The 17005-nt window shown below is 46.4% G+C and overlaps 1 protein-coding gene across 1 annotated transcript in view; it reads right to left on the bottom strand.

Annotated features, from left to right (window-relative positions):
* LOC106895045 (unconventional myosin-X-like) overlaps positions 1-17005 on the bottom strand; it is a 98196-nt gene that overhangs the window by 61495 nt on the left and 19696 nt on the right. Inside the window, exons 4-10 of the mRNA XM_014954129.1 lie at positions 16146-16304; positions 11742-11929; positions 11362-11496; positions 4274-4398; positions 2898-2911; positions 2161-2245; positions 416-519 (exon numbers count right to left, since the gene is read on the bottom strand). Coding sequence (XP_014809615.1) covers positions 416-519; positions 2161-2245; positions 2898-2911; positions 4274-4398; positions 11362-11496; positions 11742-11929; positions 16146-16304 — 810 coding nt within the window. The remainder of the gene's footprint in view (positions 1-415; positions 520-2160; positions 2246-2897; positions 2912-4273; positions 4399-11361; positions 11497-11741; positions 11930-16145; positions 16305-17005) is intronic.

Raw genomic sequence — 17005 nt, 5'->3', positions numbered from 1 at the left:
TTTCAGAATATGGCATTTGCACAGGTGATACAACTTTACCAGAACATTTTTGGAGAACGCTACCTTCAGACCAAACTGTTCCCCTTCTATAATGGTCAATGTGAGGTTTCCTGCATCAGGCAATTTAGAGGGCTCCCAGGAACTGTTATGGGGTGGCAGGTGGGGTTCATGCTCTCCAAAGTCTCCATCATTCTAAATTATTAATCCTTGACTGTTTCCAAATTCCCCCATTTCTGTACACTAAAAACACTCTTTGAGCCTTGTTTTTACCATAAACAGTTAGAGCTGAGTTTCAGACTCATTGAACATCAAATTTTGGCTTAGGGCAAATAAATTCTGCCTGTGAGATCTAGACCCTGCAGCATGTCCCTGCGATTGTGCCCAGAAGCTCAGGAGGAGTTAGGACAGGACTCACCATGACCTTACGGAACATCTCTACATCATTGAGGTTCTCGTCAGTCACACAACCAGACTGGTTCAAGTAGTGATAAGTCTCTGGCTCAGAGAGGGAGAGGCTCTCTGCAACAGAGGAAAAAGAGGCAGGGAAGTGAAAGACAACATTTTGTTTATCAGTCAGCCTTTTCATGCTATGATCTTGGTCCCCCAAAACAGTGTGTATGTTTACCATAGGGAGAGTTCATCTGAACAGACTCTGTATCCCTGAAAAGCCACACTGAATGCCCTCGGGAAGGGGAAGAGAAGGGTGTGTGGTAACAAAGCTTGCAGATGGTATGCAAAATTATTTAGAACAGTCAAATCCCAAGCTGCAGAGTCACAGAGGAATATTTCAATACTGAATTGACTCAGCAGAAAACCACAGAAGATGAAAATCAGTCTCATGAAGTGTACAGAAAAATAGTCATAACTATACATATAGAGTAATGACCTCTAAATTAGGTATCACCACTTGAGACAGAGTTCAGGAAGTCACAGTAAGATGTCTGGAAACATCATCTCAGTGCTGAGCAGCAGTCAAAAACTAAACAAAGTTCAGTTCCTTCAGTTTTAGAAGGAACACAGAACTAAACATCAGGATTAGGTCTCTGTACTTATCTGTAGCACAACCACATCTTAAATACTATCTGCAGGTTTGATTCCCCATTTTGAAAAGGACAGAGGAGAACTAAAAAACTACGGAGAAAGGAGACAGGAATGATCAAGAGACAGAAGCACATTATAGATGGGAGAAGTGAAGCAGCCAGAGACACCAGTTTGGAAAGGAAGATGGGGAAGAATAGCAGAGATGTGCTGAAGAAAATAATCTGGTTTGTATGCTTTCCCTAAGTACCTGCTGATAACCACGGTCCCTGCTATTTCCCTTTGCTTTAGATGGATCTCTGAATTGACCCACATGGCTATTACTGCATGAACTCCCTAAAACTGAAGCCCTAATTTCTTCCACTCTGTATCAGACCTAGTTCTTCCATTCGATTATTCTAACACACACACAGAACAAAGACATAAAGAAATTCCCCAGTCCCTCAAAACCAGAGTGTAGTTGTAACATGTTCCTGCCCATCTCTCTGACTTCTTCAGCCAGACCTGCAGTGCCCAGGGCAGGTACACACAACTGTTGTTAAGGGGGTGCTGCTCTACAAAGAGGATTCTTCCACAGCTGCCGCTTTCTCTGCATGCCCCCTTCCAGACCCACCTCTCCCTTCCCCACATACAGAGCTATAAACCCTTTGTTCAGATCATGTTTTGTTTCTAGTCCTGCCACTACATCACTGGTCTTTCTAATTCTTATCTCTCCTACTACCTATACTATGGTATATCTATGAAGGTTTGTTGTAAAAATATTTTTGTCAGTCCAGCCTTTGAACTCCTGGAATAGCTTCCATCAGCATCCGCATCAGGACTCTTTACCCTCCTTTGCCTCTACCCAGTTTCATTACCTCATGTCTCTGTGCCCCCTCTTCACTCTGCACAGACTTTTCCCTCCAGTTCAGAATGCCTGAAGTGTCTTTTCTTACACAGTATTTCTGTCATCCTCAGCCTCTTTCTTTCAACTCCCCTTTCCATTTCCAACGAAATCAACATATGGCCTTCAAGAAAGTTTTATATCAAGAACCTGAAATATCCATGCCCTGGTTGACTTATACCTGCTTCATATGCTGGACTGGAAAGAGGACCGAGCCATATCCAAAAAAATGAAATTACCTTTCTGCTCCCCGCTCACACCAGCTAGCAGAGCATAAAAGATGTGATAATTCCTCTCTCCGGGGTTCTGGTGCACCACTCTGTTCTGAAACAAAGAATACAGGAGTAGCCAGTAGAAAGAGATCACACTTAGGGTTGCAAAGGCAAAGAGAGGACCAAGATACAAGTAAATCTCCAGGGCCAATGCACAAGAGGGGCTTCTTCCAGTTTAGTGATGGTATTGTCTAAATAAGCTGTACATCAAGATCTCATCATGTCTGGCTGTGCAACTGAGCGTGTACAGACTTCTCTGAACTCACTTAGAGAGCGTGTGCATGGGCAAACGGAGCCTTGTCTGTTCTGGCCCTGCTGCTCAGTGACTTCCTGAGTCCAAAGTAAACTACATCAGAGCAGAGATGTCTGCATTTGGAGTTGTACCCCCACATTCCACCCTATGGAACTGAGTTTCCTGGTATATGTTCTCTCTCCCTTTCCCCTCAGTAAGCAGCTTTTTCTTGGAGTCTCTCTGTAATGCATAGTGTTTATCAAAGACGGGAGAACAGGCTCCGACACATATAGGACAAACATTGCTCCTCCACCATCCTCTTCTTCAGTTGGGGCAGTTGCAGTAGTAACACCTAAAGAGCTAATGTCTATGTGCTGTGATGGAGGCATCATCATCCAGGAGGAGACCTGGCACTTCCCCACCACACTATGAGGAGGGGGCTCACCCAGCAGCCAGTAGAGGTGATGCTTACCTTTTCCAGTAAATCTGAACAGCACATTAAGGAGAAAACATTCAAATGACATACAGACAGATCTCCTGAAAAAAGGCAAAGAATCTTCTAGACACTCTGGAATGAACCCCATAACACGCAACAAATCATCAAATAATTGGTGCTTTGCGAAGTGGACAAAGGGAAATCCCAAACATCATCTCAAATCCTACTTTGCACTCCTTTTCCATGGAGGTATTATGTGGCAAAGAGATATTTAATAGGCAGGGTCAGATAGAGCATAGGATCTGCACAATGGTGAGGTAACCTAACAAAGGATGAGCCCCATTAGGGACACCTGGAAAGATTAGAGAGGCCACTCTAATCTGAAAGTCTGTATTGCGCACAGCAAGTCTTGCATTAGTTCTCATGGTTTCTGCAAGACACCGCTATCTTTAATCTACCAACAACACAAAGAGCAGAGACTAAACAATTCAAATCTGTTATTTACAACAGTAGTAAATTCATCTGGCTGCTACTCCTGTGGAAATTGGTGTGGTTTGTGGTCATCAGCAGCTTTGAACATCAACATCAAGAAATGTAGCCGGGGCAGCTTTAGCTGCCTCATGTAGATAAAAGCTATGTCAAAGCCTTTGGGAGAGAGGTACCTGAGCATACAGGGAAGAAAGTGGTCATAGCACAACATAATTCGACTATATCCAGTCTTCCCTGTCCTTGTTGTCACTGGAACAGGCTCCCCAGGGAAGTGGTCACAGCACCAAGCCTGTGAGAGTTCAAGGAGTGTCTGGATGATGCTATTAATTATATAATTTAATGTTAGGTAAATGTTAGGCCTGTGAGGAGCCCAGAGCTGGACTTGATGATCCTTACAGGTCCCTTCCAACTTGAGATATTCTATGATTAGAGTTCAAAGGTCCACTGGAGATAAGCAGCCCAAAACAGGGAGTCATAATTGGCCTCTAAATTCCTGTTCTCCACTGCATCCAAATATTGTGCAGAATATATTGATTCTTAGCTTGGTCTCACTTTTCTAAATCATGACTTCACTGGCAAAACTAACATAAGGGACCAACCTTCTGCAAATACAGGATGCAATCAACATGAGGGATCTTCCTAGGGAGTAAATTCTAGGACTTTGAGTATCAAGTGTTGTGACTGCCGAAGTGAAAAGCCAAACAATGTCCTTACCTAATGTAGTACCTAGACAAAAAGTTCCAGAGTTAGGTGCTGCAGAGCCAAAACCCAAAAACTTCTTCCTTCTTTAAGTTGCAAATTTACCCCCAGTTATAAAGCAGCTTTGAGAAACTGTGATGAGGGATTTTTTGGACCCCTCTGAGCTCTTCCTCATCTTCACTCCCTCCATCCATTGATCCATTTTTCACTGAAGAAAAGGATACAATCAGTTACTCGTCCTCCCTGGATATGTCCATGTTGAGAGAAGTGCAGCTGGATGAACTTGCCAAAGCGGCTAGAGTTGTTGTTATAAACTGTCTTGGCATTTCCAAAGGCCTCCAGAATTGGGCTGCAGAAACAAAGCAGTGGAGACACGGTTGGTGATGGGATACCATTGCAGCAAAGCCTGTGCCCGGCCTTTTGCCATTTGCACAGCGTGCAGTGCCACATGAGATTAATTTGTTACGGCACCAGACTGGACAAGCAGGAAGGGCTCAAGGGCAAGGAAGGATGGCAGGAGCAATTTAACACACTGCTAGATGAATTTTAAACCTTTGGGATTGGAGTTAATTAGATCAGTCCCCAGTCAGTAAGGGCAGCTGGCGTTCACGCTGTCGAGGGCATTCCCCACCAGTGTGGCTTCAGGAAATGAAAGGTGGCAAGGCTCAGCCAGGTTGTGTGCTTAACACAGCAGCATCCCATGAAACAGGTTAACGGGTTTGTATTATCTTTTTTCCAGCGTTTTCAGAAGCATCAGACACACAGGGCAAATACTCTGTGTGTTTAAACCACATACTTCTTTGTTTCTGTTTCTGCCTTTGAAAGAGAAGACAGTATAAGCCATCTCTTAAAATTGCAGGCAAATATTTTCAAACAAACAGACAAACATAGTACTGAACTGATTTGTTTGGTACTGAAATTTGATACCAGAACACTCAAACCCTTGTTGTTACTTAAATCTTGGTTAGGCTGATACAAGCCACACGGTTTCCAAACAGAGGGAATATACACACATGACAAATTCGACAAGTTCATTCTAAGAGAGCCACATCATCCACTTTAGTAAAAAATAAACATTAGAAAAAAAAGTAATCTATCATCAAACTTCAGATGGGTGATGAACTGAAGAATTTTGTCTCGTGGTCACCTTCCTGTATTCAGGAGGTTCATACAACATGGAAAATAATGAGTTAAAATGCAGCTTGGTTCTTGCTCCACAGAACAGTAGAAGGGAAAAGCCTAAACCATTCAAACTGACTCAATGAATCCAGGATTCAAATATTCATTGTTGCAATTTAGCCAATTATAAAATAATCGGAATGCCTGACAAGCAAGAAGTCATGGGGATGCTACAAGAACAGCCTGTATGTGGTCATGTTTAATCTAAAACATACATAGTTTTTAACAAAAGTTATTGCAGTTATTACCCTTTTTAAACACCTCCATCGACCTACTGTGCAGTTCCACTTGAGATGGGGCAAATACAGGATTATTCACAAGTTAATAATTATTAACATGACAAATAATCACAATTACAGATACCACGAGTTTGTTTCAGGCCTTGCAAGTGTCAGCTGAGTGTGGGCTGTTGTTGTGGGAAAGGCCCAGCAACCTTCAGGAAACTTCAGGCAGTATTTTCCTAACGTATCCCTTGAAAATTTCACTTTAAATAAGAAATGAAGTTGCTCTGTTATAAGACATTACAACCATAGAAAACTGTGTCGCAGAAATCTGTGTGCACAGATCAGGATGCAAGTTCCTTGCCCTGGAGAATGTGAACTCCAAGACCCACGCCTCTGAAACAAGTATGTAAATAAGGACATTGCACAGGAATATCCCGCTGAGCACACCAACGCCATGAATCAACAAAAATTGATGGGACAGCCAGCAAAAGGGAGGACAGGCTTATGTTATATGGCCACCGCAGTTGCAGTGAGAGTGCAGTAATCAGCCAGCCAGTCTTTATGGCTCTAAGTCATGTTAAATTAGATAAGCGAAGCACAAGGAAGTATCTTTATAGTTTAGTCAGGCAAGAGGCTCACGCACAGGAGTGCCAAAATCTTCCAGGGATGGGGGAGGAAATAGGCACGTGGGTGCCCGAGCCTGGCGCCAGCTGCAAGGCAGAGGGGTGGGTGGGCTGATGCGGCCAGGGATGAGGGCAAGGAGGGCAGGTCCCCAGGCCAAGCAAGCTGCTGGCACCAGTGGGCACAGGACAACGTGGCACTTGAGGCAGTGATGAAGTGCGCCAGGCGGAGCGGCACGTCGGGAAGGAGATGCTGGAGGCGGGCAGGGTGGGCTGCGGGACCCCAAAGGATGGGAACCAGTATCAGCAGGGCAGCAGAAAGTGAAGCCTGGGTTTTAGAAGCATTGCAACACGTGCAGCTCCAGGACTCGGACGCATAGGTGAAGACAAAAAGGATGCTTTGAAGGTTAGAGGGATGAATCACAGGAGAGGTGGCTATGCTGCCAGCAGTGGCACCCAACATGGAGAAGATGGGAGCCTCAGAGTCAAGCAAGAAGGAAAAAAGGCCAAGAGGAAAGTTAGCAGTTTTTTTAATGGACTGATGGATATTTTTAAGAAGGAAAACGGACCAAATCAGAAGTGCCAAGGAGTTTTCAGAGCTTGATTTCTGAGAAATAGACCAAGCATGAATGTTACAACACACAAGTAAATGATAGAAAGCTGATGTAATGCATTGTTTATAATGCTGTCTGAAATGGAGAAAGAATCCAGCATTGTTCTGTGGGTATGTGCTGGGGTGCGAGGATGAAAATCCACCATAAGCTAACCCAAGGAGGACGGCTGGCAGAACAAGTGAAGCTGAACTGCAAACATATGAGGCAGACTCCTTAGGAGTGGCAGCAGCTCCTGGCTCTGAGCCAGGTCTTCACCTTCTCTTCTTCAGGGAAAAAGTGACAAATGAAATTCTTTTGCACTTGCACTGCAATAGCTCACACAGCACATTAGGGATGTACACAAAATGGGTTGTGGGCTCTTTACCCCACCTCACAGCTGTGGGATCCTGCAGAGTCAGGAATCACCTACGTACTACCGTCGTAAGCTTTCTGGACCACAGTCAAGTCACCACTTAACTGCTAAGCGGGCTTGAGCCTTCTAAGCCACTTGCCTTAAAGTGGATTTTGCAGATCTTGAGTTGTGACTGTATCACACTTAAGAACTTTTTCCAATTTACCATAGTTCCTGGTAAAATCTGCACACCTGCAAAGGATAAATCATCCAACAACAGTCTCACGAGCACCAGATCCAAAGGCAGCAACCCTTCTACTCAATGCTGCTCTGCTTATGAGGAGCCTAGACCCGCACTGCTCTTGCAGCTGCCGTGTTAGAAGCTGCATGTCTGCTTAGGCTATTTTCCTCACAGTTGCTAGTAACTTTTTGAGTCACTGTCTTTCAGGAAATGTTCCTTCTCTCTACTCCCTGAGCCCTGAAATATGCCACTTGCATGAGGGCCACTTTTACACAGATGGTTCAAAGGATTCCAGCTTATCACACAACCAGATCCTGTTGCAGGCATCTGATTTACTCCTTTGGAGGCTTCTGCCACTATCACGGGCTTAAACTGGGACCAACCTGCACCCTTGCCCTTGACAGTATCGAAGTGCAAGACCCACAGTGAGATCCTCCAGTCACAGTCTTGCCTTGGGATTATTTTTTTTTTAAATTAAATTCAACTTATTAAATAGAATTCAGGTGTTAAGAAAGAGGAGGACATGAACAGTAAAACAGACACTTAAGTAAACATCTGTCCTACCTCTTCCCAAGGCTTACCTGAGAGTCAAACCACTCTTGTCCTCCTTTTCTTAGCCTCAGCTTCCATTTTCACCTCAGGTTACAACCAGTCCCTTGCAGCTCCCCCCACAAGGCAGTGGGCAGCACAGGAGGCTGGGGGCACACACAAACTCTTTCTCTCTTTCTTTCTTTCTGTTGCTCTTTGCTTCCTTGTTTTCTCAGCTGCTCTTTGCCTCTTACTGCTTTTCCTCAGCTGCACTTTGCTTCTTTAGGATGTCCTGTCACTTTTTTTCCTTGGTGTCCCTGTTCCAGCATGGGTCACCCATGGTCCCTCAGGGGCGTTCCTGCCCTGGCATGGGCCATGGACCCTTAAGAGTGTCAGGACCTCCTTTGACATGAAGGATCCCCTGCACAGTGCATCTCCACCCAATCATGGCTGCCAGTTTCATTCCAAACTTATCTGATGTGGGCACCATGCATTTCCCTACCTGCCTGACACCTTGGCAAGGTTTTGGTGGTTATTCCCTGATGCCAGCTGCAGCCAAGACCAGCTCTGACCAGCCCCAGGTCTCCTCCACACAGGGTCTGCTGCAGCCCCCAGGCAAACCTCCTCGCTCCTGTCCCTTGCAGCTTCCATGGATGTTTCTCCATGAAATCAACTGCCTGGAAGAGCAAGAGAGCTTCAAGGTGGCCCACAGGACCTTCTGAGGGCAAGATGTACCAGTGGCCAGAGACAAACGGAGGCTAGGGAAGAGCTCTGGTGAAAGGAGACCAGAATCAGAGGTGATGGAGACTCACTCGTAGGATGTGTCACGAGCACAGCCACAACTGAGAGCTGTGGGAGAGGAGGATGACCTGCCTGGACAGGCATCCCTGTGGCAAAGAGGGACATTACCTGCATCTCCTCCAGCCACTGCCACAAGAGACGTGGGCCTGAGAGCCATAAAGAGGGATGGTGCAGTGATGTGTGGCTGAGCTCAAGGGTATGGCCAGGTGGGCACTGAGGATGAGACCCCACCTGGAGTACTGCGTCCAGCTCTGGAATCCTTAGCACAGGAAAGACATGGACCTGTTGGAACAAGTCCAGCGGAGGGCCACAAAGATTATCAGAGGTCTGGAGCACCTCTCCTATGAGGACAGGATGAGAGACTTGGGGTTGTTCAGCCTGGAGAGGAGAAGGCTCCAGGGAGACCTCATATCCCCTTCCAGTACCTAAAGGGGGCCTACAGGAGAGATGGGGGGGGACTCTTCATCAGGGAGTGTAGCAATAGGATGAGGGATAATGGTTTTAAACTGAAAGAGGGTAGATTTACACTAGATATTAGGAAGAAGTTCTTTACTGTGAGGGTGGCGACACACTGGAACAGGTTGCCCAAAGAAGCTGTGGATTCTCCATCCCTGGACGGGTTGAAGGCCAGGCTGGATGGGGCTTTGAGCAACCTGGTCTAGTGTGAGGTGTCGCTGGTTGCAGGCATCTGATTTACTCCTTTGGAGGCTTCTGCCACTATCACGGGCTTAAACTGGGACCAACCTGCACCCTTGCCCTTGACAGTATCGAAGTGCAAGACCCACAGTGAGATCCTCCAGTCACAGTCTTGCCTTGGGATTATTTTTTTTTTAAATTAAATTCAACTTATTAAATAGAATTCAGGTGTTAAGAAAGAGGAGGACATGAACAGTAAAACAGACACTTAAGTAAACATCTGTCCTACCTCTTCCCAAGGCTTACCTGAGAGTCAAACCACTCTTGTCCTCCTTTTCTTAGCCTCAGCTTCCATTTTCACCTCAGGTTACAACCAGTCCCTTGCAGCTCCCCCCACAAGGCAGTGGGCAGCACAGGAGGCTGGGGGCACACACAAACTCTTTCTCTCTTTCTTTCTTTCTGTTGCTCTTTGCTTCCTTGTTTTCTCAGCTGCTCTTTGCCTCTTACTGCTTTTCCTCAGCTGCACTTTGCTTCTTTAGGATGTCCTGTCACTTTTTTTCCTTGGTGTCCCTGTTCCAGCATGGGTCACCCATGGTCCCTCAGGGGCGTTCCTGCCCTGGCATGGGCCATGGACCCTTAAGAGTGTCAGGACCTCCTTTGACATGAAGGATCCCCTGCACAGTGCATCTCCACCCAATCATGGCTGCCAGTTTCATTCCAAACTTATCTGATGTGGGCACCATGCATTTCCCTACCTGCCTGACACCTTGGCAAGGTTTTGGTGGTTATTCCCTGATGCCAGCTGCAGCCAAGACCAGCTCTGACCAGCCCCAGGTCTCCTCCACACAGGGTCTGCTGCAGCCCCCAGGCAAACCTCCTCGCTCCTGTCCCTTGCAGCTTCCATGGATGTTTCTCCATGAAATCAACTGCCTGGAAGAGCAAGAGAGCTTCAAGGTGGCCCACAGGACCTTCTGAGGGCAAGATGTACCAGTGGCCAGAGACAAACGGAGGCTAGGGAAGAGCTCTGGTGAAAGGAGACCAGAATCAGAGGTGATGGAGACTCACTCGTAGGATGTGTCACGAGCACAGCCACAACTGAGAGCTGTGGGAGAGGAGGATGACCTGCCTGGACAGGCATCCCTGTGGCAAAGAGGGACATTACCTGCATCTCCTCCAGCCACTGCCACAAGAGACGTGGGCCTGAGAGCCATAAAGAGGGATGGTGCAGTGATGTGTGGCTGAGCTCAAGGGTATGGCCAGGTGGGCACTGAGGATGAGACCCCACCTGGAGTACTGCGTCCAGCTCTGGAATCCTTAGCACAGGAAAGACATGGACCTGTTGGAACAAGTCCAGCGGAGGGCCACAAAGATTATCAGAGGTCTGGAGCACCTCTCCTATGAGGACAGGATGAGAGACTTGGGGTTGTTCAGCCTGGAGAGGAGAAGGCTCCAGGGAGACCTCATATCCCCTTCCAGTACCTAAAGGGGGCCTACAGGAGAGATGGGGGGGGACTCTTCATCAGGGAGTGTAGCAATAGGATGAGGGATAATGGTTTTAAACTGAAAGAGGGTAGATTTACACTAGATATTAGGAAGAAGTTCTTTACTGTGAGGGTGGCGACACACTGGAACAGGTTGCCCAAAGAAGCTGTGGATTCTCCATCCCTGGACGGGTTGAAGGCCAGGCTGGATGGGGCTTTGAGCAACCTGGTCTAGTGTGAGGTGTCGCTGACCATGGCAGGGGGTTGAAACTAGATGATCATTAAGGTCCCTTCCAACCCAAACCATTCTAGGATTCTATGATGAGTTACTGAAGGAAGGAGAAATCCCAGCCTTGACTAGAGCACGAATTCTCCGGCTGCCACACACCCCTCACGCTGCTATGGGAAAGAAGCCGAATTCATCCACAAGCAGCTATGGAGAGCAGCCAGTGCAAGGCGTTCTGGTGAGACCACAACCTCCTCATCTCCCTGACACAACGCTGTCCAGCTGCAAGAACCTCACTGCCCAGCTTCGGCTCCATCCATGGCCCAAATGCAGGTGCTGCCCCAAAGGCATGCCCCTGCCAAAGGCAGGCCATCCCAGCACGCCAGTGTCTGCAGGGACGGGGCTCACACTGCCTGTGGGAGTGACCATACCTGCTTTCCAGGATGGCTTCTTCCACGTGAGTACTCTTCTCAGATGCAGGGCCCCCGAGGGAGGTCTGGCTCATGGCTGATAGAAATTTCAGCAGCAACTTGGTGCTCTCAGTCTTTCCAGCTCCGCTTTCTCCACTGTTAAGGAAAAGACATAGTTTCCATTCACAAATCCAGGACAGAACAAGCTAAAGACCATCCCACCCACGGCAGAGAAGTGATCTCCAGGAATAAACACATGGCATTTCCACTGCGGCAAGCGGGAGTCAGGCACGGGGAAGGGTAGGATGGTGTGGATATTTAGGCAGATGTCATTGCAAATGGAGCAGCAGGAGCAAGGCGTGTAATGCAGGCAGGGAGTAGCCGTTTCTCCCATTTCTAACCTTATCAGAACACACTGGCTGTCATGACGCTTCCACAAGCAGCAGTAGCACTCGTTAGCGGTGGCGAAGATATGGGGAGGCAGCTCACCCAGGCGGTGCTGTCTGTACAGGTCTATGGCATCCCCACTGTACAGACCTGGGATGGGTTTGTAGGGATTTACTGATGCCAAGATGGAACCAATGTTTGTCTAGGGGGAGAAAACAAAACACAGCAAGGAAATAAAGCTCCTGGAAAAAAAAAAAAAATCATGACAAATCTGGACCCTAAAATAACTCACGATGAAGGGAGAAAGCTTAAATGAGAAAGCTTAAATAAGAAAGCTGGGCTTCAGCAGAGAGGTCCCCAGTTTGGCAAAGAACGTCAAACCCCAGGGCAGGGGCTGCACAACTGGGTATGGATGGGGCGGTTGAATTTCACTGCTTTACAATAAAATGTTCTTAGTCTGTTGTCTTGGCTAAATCAAGCTTACACAAATTAAAAACATGAAGCCATCTTCATACCCAGCTACTTTGCAGTGTGCTTGAAGCTGAAAAGCAGAGCCAGGACGGAAGGAGTGTCAGGGGATACCTTCAATGCCCCTATCCACAGTCTTAAGCCCCAAAGAGGGGCTTGGCAGGGTTCAAACAGCTCTTGAACGAAGAGGTGGGACAGAGACATATGCACACATGTACGAAAAGCCACTAAAGCCTATCTGGTTTATTGTCCTGAAAAATGCTGTTTGGAGCAGCTTAAATCATTTGGTAAGCCAAATCAAAATTGACAGCTGAAGATGAAGCTCAGGATTTCAAGTCAAAACATTTCTACATTTTCTAAACATTTTTATTTTGAAAATATTTATTTTGAAAATCTCACAGTTCAAGAAAAGAGTTATTAAGGTTTAAAATAAAATACGCAAAGCCTAATATTGAATTTCAAATTTATTCTTTTTGTGAAGTCAGAAGGAAATTCATTTTGTTTTCTGGGGCATGACTTTTTCGGTTCAGCCAACCAGCTCAAATCCAGTTATTCTCAGAGCTGTAGTTCAGAGCAATGGTGCCACCTCTCTCCTAGTAATGGCTTTGTAATATGGTCAACATCCAGCTTAAATCCTGCTGCTGGTGCTGTGGCCTCCTTCACAGGGACATCTTGGGCTGCTCTAATCTAGGAATACCCATTCTCAGCAGGGGTGACAGAGGAAACACTTAAGATTGCCAAGGCGCCAAGCTTTGTAGCCAGGGACAACATCTAGTGTTATTTCCAAACCATGAACTACGAGTTGCCACATACATATACAGGGATTTTCATGCATCCGTCAGAGAAGCTGTAAACAAAACACTTGGTGACAAGAAAGACACATGCTTTCTCCCTGCCAACTGAAATCTGGCAATGACAAGCCAGATTAAGATGCTCTAGTTACCAAAATATTTAAAAATAATTAAAGCGGCAGTCACAGGTCATCAGGGGAAAAAAAAAATCACCTAGATCTAATTGCATTATCAGTATGAACAGGCTAGCGTGGAACAAGTCCTGATGACCCTCTGACTTGGATCTTGGTGGGCAGAAACATAATTTTATTGGTGATGAAAGCAAGAAGCAAGCAGATGAACTTTGGCAAGACAAGTGGGAGGAAATGGGAGAGCATTGAGAGAGAAAAAACGCATCAGGAAAAAGCACTGTACGACCAGCTGAGCAACAGACATTGTCCAGAGACTGCAAGACAGTGATGTCCATCCTAACACTTCTCCTAGACCTTCATGGCATTTTTTCCTCTCAGATGTTTGATTTTGCATTTCCCACTGTAGTTTTAGCTCTCCCAAGGAACAGAGCTCCCACCGCAGTCTCCTTTTTAGAACTTCATCCAGTACAGCCATCTGTTTCAAAGGTGTTTCCAGGAAACTTTTCCATCTCCCAGTTGCAGTCTCCTCATCACCTGCAGTCCCTTATAGACAATTTCTGTCCACAATTTTTAATAGTAGCATTTGTGCATCAACCATGAACGTATCTGCCACTCTGTTAGTGAGGAGTGATCACCCCCAGAGAACTCTGTAGAGCAGGCCATGGCATGTCTACTTCTCAAGACAATGCATCCTATTTGGGTGGTTAGGCATATCAGAGCTGGGGACAGCACAAAATGCCACAGTACATCCTCTGGCTTATGTATACATCACTCGCATTATGCTGGATGTACTTTATTAAGGGATACAGGAATGGAAGGAATGCAGGGGGAAGATACACTTTTAAATGCTGCAGGCTGTTGCTGTGCTCACAGGATTTCCTTACACAGTTTGGTAGAGCTTGAATAGTATTTCTTTGGGAAAAAAAAAAAAAAGATACTGTTGAGATTTTCAGTATTCCTGTAGCACACTAATTATGGGTACCTCACCAGTACTGCTACCTATACTCCCTGGCCAGAAAGGATCCCTTTTAGGAGCTTATGGTAGGATCCCTCCAGGCATATCGCTCAGAACTGGGCTGCCCTTCTTCACAGCAGGTGCCCACTTCATGTTTTCAGTTTTCCATCCTCTCACTATTTATTTTTTATAATTTTTAATACTAGTTATCAGTATTCCAGGTTACCCATTCCTTCAGGTGAAATTGTTTTCCAGAAATGATGATATCTCTCACCTGTTTCTGATCTCTATGATTTCCTTCCAAATGTTTTTGGCCCTGACTGATAGACCTAACTCCTCTCAGTACAGCTTCACCTGCAACCTTAGCCTAATATGCTCTATCTGTGGAGCCCATGGAGAGTGATATTAAATGAACTCAACCCCCGTAACATTCATGGTATTCACGGATCACTGCAAGTCATTAGGGGGCACTACAGCTGACATTCTCAATTTCTGCTTAACTAAAAACTGTACAGAGCAGGGCCATGGCAAAAACTAGCAGTTAGTGATAAGGTAACTGCAATAGTAATATCTGCACCACAGAAATGCAGAACAGCACTTGTCCAGTTTGGTGTCCTCCAGGTCAGACATTGCACGAACATGTGCCCAGATATGGTCCCACTCAAGAAGGAGCTTATGATCCTTCACCAAGGGTTTCTTCCCAGTGCTCAGCATATTACAATAGTCAGGCCCCTTCATAAATCTCCCAAAAATTCAGATCTGAGGTGCACTGCTGACATTCATGCACTACGCACAGGCAAAAAAAGTTACATTATATTTAAACTTTTAACACCTTTACACGCAGGTGGAGAAGCCACAGAACTAATGCTGAAGAGGAGAAGGAATGACATATCAAAGCTAGAGGAAAGGTTTAAGGAGATACAGCTGCTGTGACACTGTCACAATGGTGGTGTGGCATTTCTGGTGCAAGGCACAGACTGAAAAGAGAGAGAATCCTGCCTCACTTTTTGAAGTGTGGGAAGAGGTAATAGGAGGAATATACTCAAACGGGCAAAGAGCTGCACAAACACATAGCACGCATCAAACACAGGTCAGGACAAGGAGCAAGGACAAGGGCCATCAAAAGAGCGTGTGCATGTGGGTACTGCCACAGGGTCACAAGGCTATGTTGACAGGCAACAGGCAAGGGGGTCTACAGCAACAAAAAAAGATGCAGTCTCCCCTGCATCCCAGCGCATCCCAGAGATGGTTCTGAAATGGGGTCACTTTATTGATCATTTCCTGCAATACAGGTGCATGTGGTTTGGTTGTCTTGGTAACAGTTGCTATGCAACACAGATAGAGATTTACATTTTTCTTGTCATAATCTGAAAAACTCTGGGTGCACATAGCGTGGACAAGCAAGGTAAGAGGGAAGCAAGGTAAGGCAGCCTCTGTAATATATCTTCCTCATCCTCTCCAAGTCTCAGCAGAGCACGCTGCCACCCCAGCACTCCAGGGATGCCATGTTCCAGATGTGCTTTTCCTCACAAGTCCCTTTCCTGACACTTGCCTCCTTCCTGAGGGCCCGAGAGGGAAATCAGGAGAAGGCACAACTGCACGTAAAAGCAGAAGAACTAGGTAACAGATTTGGTTTCCTAGTTTCGTCAAGCAGTAGCTTTATCTGGATCAGGAGGGATACGCAACAACAACCTGTGTACGCTGTGCTGTCCAGTCTGGTTGGCCACATAAACCTCTGAATGGTAATGATGGGCAATCTGGGGAATGTGAATGCCAGCTTGTAAAACACGGATGGTCACAGAGGGTACAGAGCTGCACAATAACCACAAAGCCTAGAGGTGAATGTTCATGTTTTGAAAGTTCTTCTACAGAAGGAAAGAGTCCCCTCTAGTAGGGGTAGGATCTCAGAGGACTGAGGGACATGGCAAAGCAGAAAAACCCCTCCATTTCTATCCACACAAAACAATGCTCAGGAAACAACGCCAAAATCAGTATTTCACATGCAAAATGGCAGCCCCAAAGCTAAATAAAAATCATTAGCCAGAAGGGACACGGCCCAGTTTGAGCACTTACATAGATGTTACCCTGTTGGTAGCGCTGGTGCAGGTTAAGCAGGATGGCAGCTTCATGCAGATCTCCCAGCATGGACATGTCTTCTACCCCATCAACGCTGGTCTGGTGCATTGGCAAAACCTTTTCTCTGGAAAGGGAGGCCCTGGGGTACTGGAATACCTGGAAGAATAGGGAGAAGGACAAATAAGCTCATGATGCCTGGACACATGGTCTGATTTCCTACCAGAATCAGGCCCCTTTCCACAGCTTTATACTTCAGCACTGGAAAAGGTAATAAGACACAAGTCCATTACCTGTTTTTGTTGTAATTCTTCCATTCCCATTCCTACCTATTTGAGCTCTGTGGCCAGAAACCACACAGCACACTCCCTTCTTTTGCTACAGAGTCAATGTCTCACCTTTGCTGCTGACAGGGACAGGCCAATGCAAGGTCACTTGATTTTTAGCGAAATCCCCTTAGCAGGAGCAGGGCACCAGCCTCCAGCTGCAGGAGGCTGGACAGGTATTACACACTGCACTTCTGAGTGTGAATAATGGTGGCAGCTGCTCCCAAGAGACCAGGAACAGTCTTTCACAAAAACACAGGTGGGAACAGGTCTCTGACTGTGGGGAGGCTGAGGCAAAGCTTATTCACATTCCAGGTTTGGCCCTGCACTTTCCATAGGAGCAGCCAGAGAGTGTCTGGGAGAGGCTGTCACGTCAAGAGCAAAGGAAAGCAAAGCAGATACGAAGGCAAATAAAGTAGTGACATCCTGCGTGCATGCTGGCATGTATGTATGTGTATGCACATATGTATGTATGCTTTCAAAATGTTTGTACAGTGACAGCTATTGGCTTCTGTCACTGCTCTGGAAAGTGCC

This window comes from Calidris pugnax, unplaced genomic scaffold, assembly GCF_001431845.1.
Source record: "Calidris pugnax isolate Ruff unplaced genomic scaffold, ASM143184v1 scaffold103, whole genome shotgun sequence".
NCBI lineage: Eukaryota > Metazoa > Chordata > Aves > Charadriiformes > Scolopacidae > Calidris > Calidris pugnax.
Note: the sequence above shows the minus strand (reverse complement) of the source record. Positions and strands in the feature narration are given on the sequence as shown.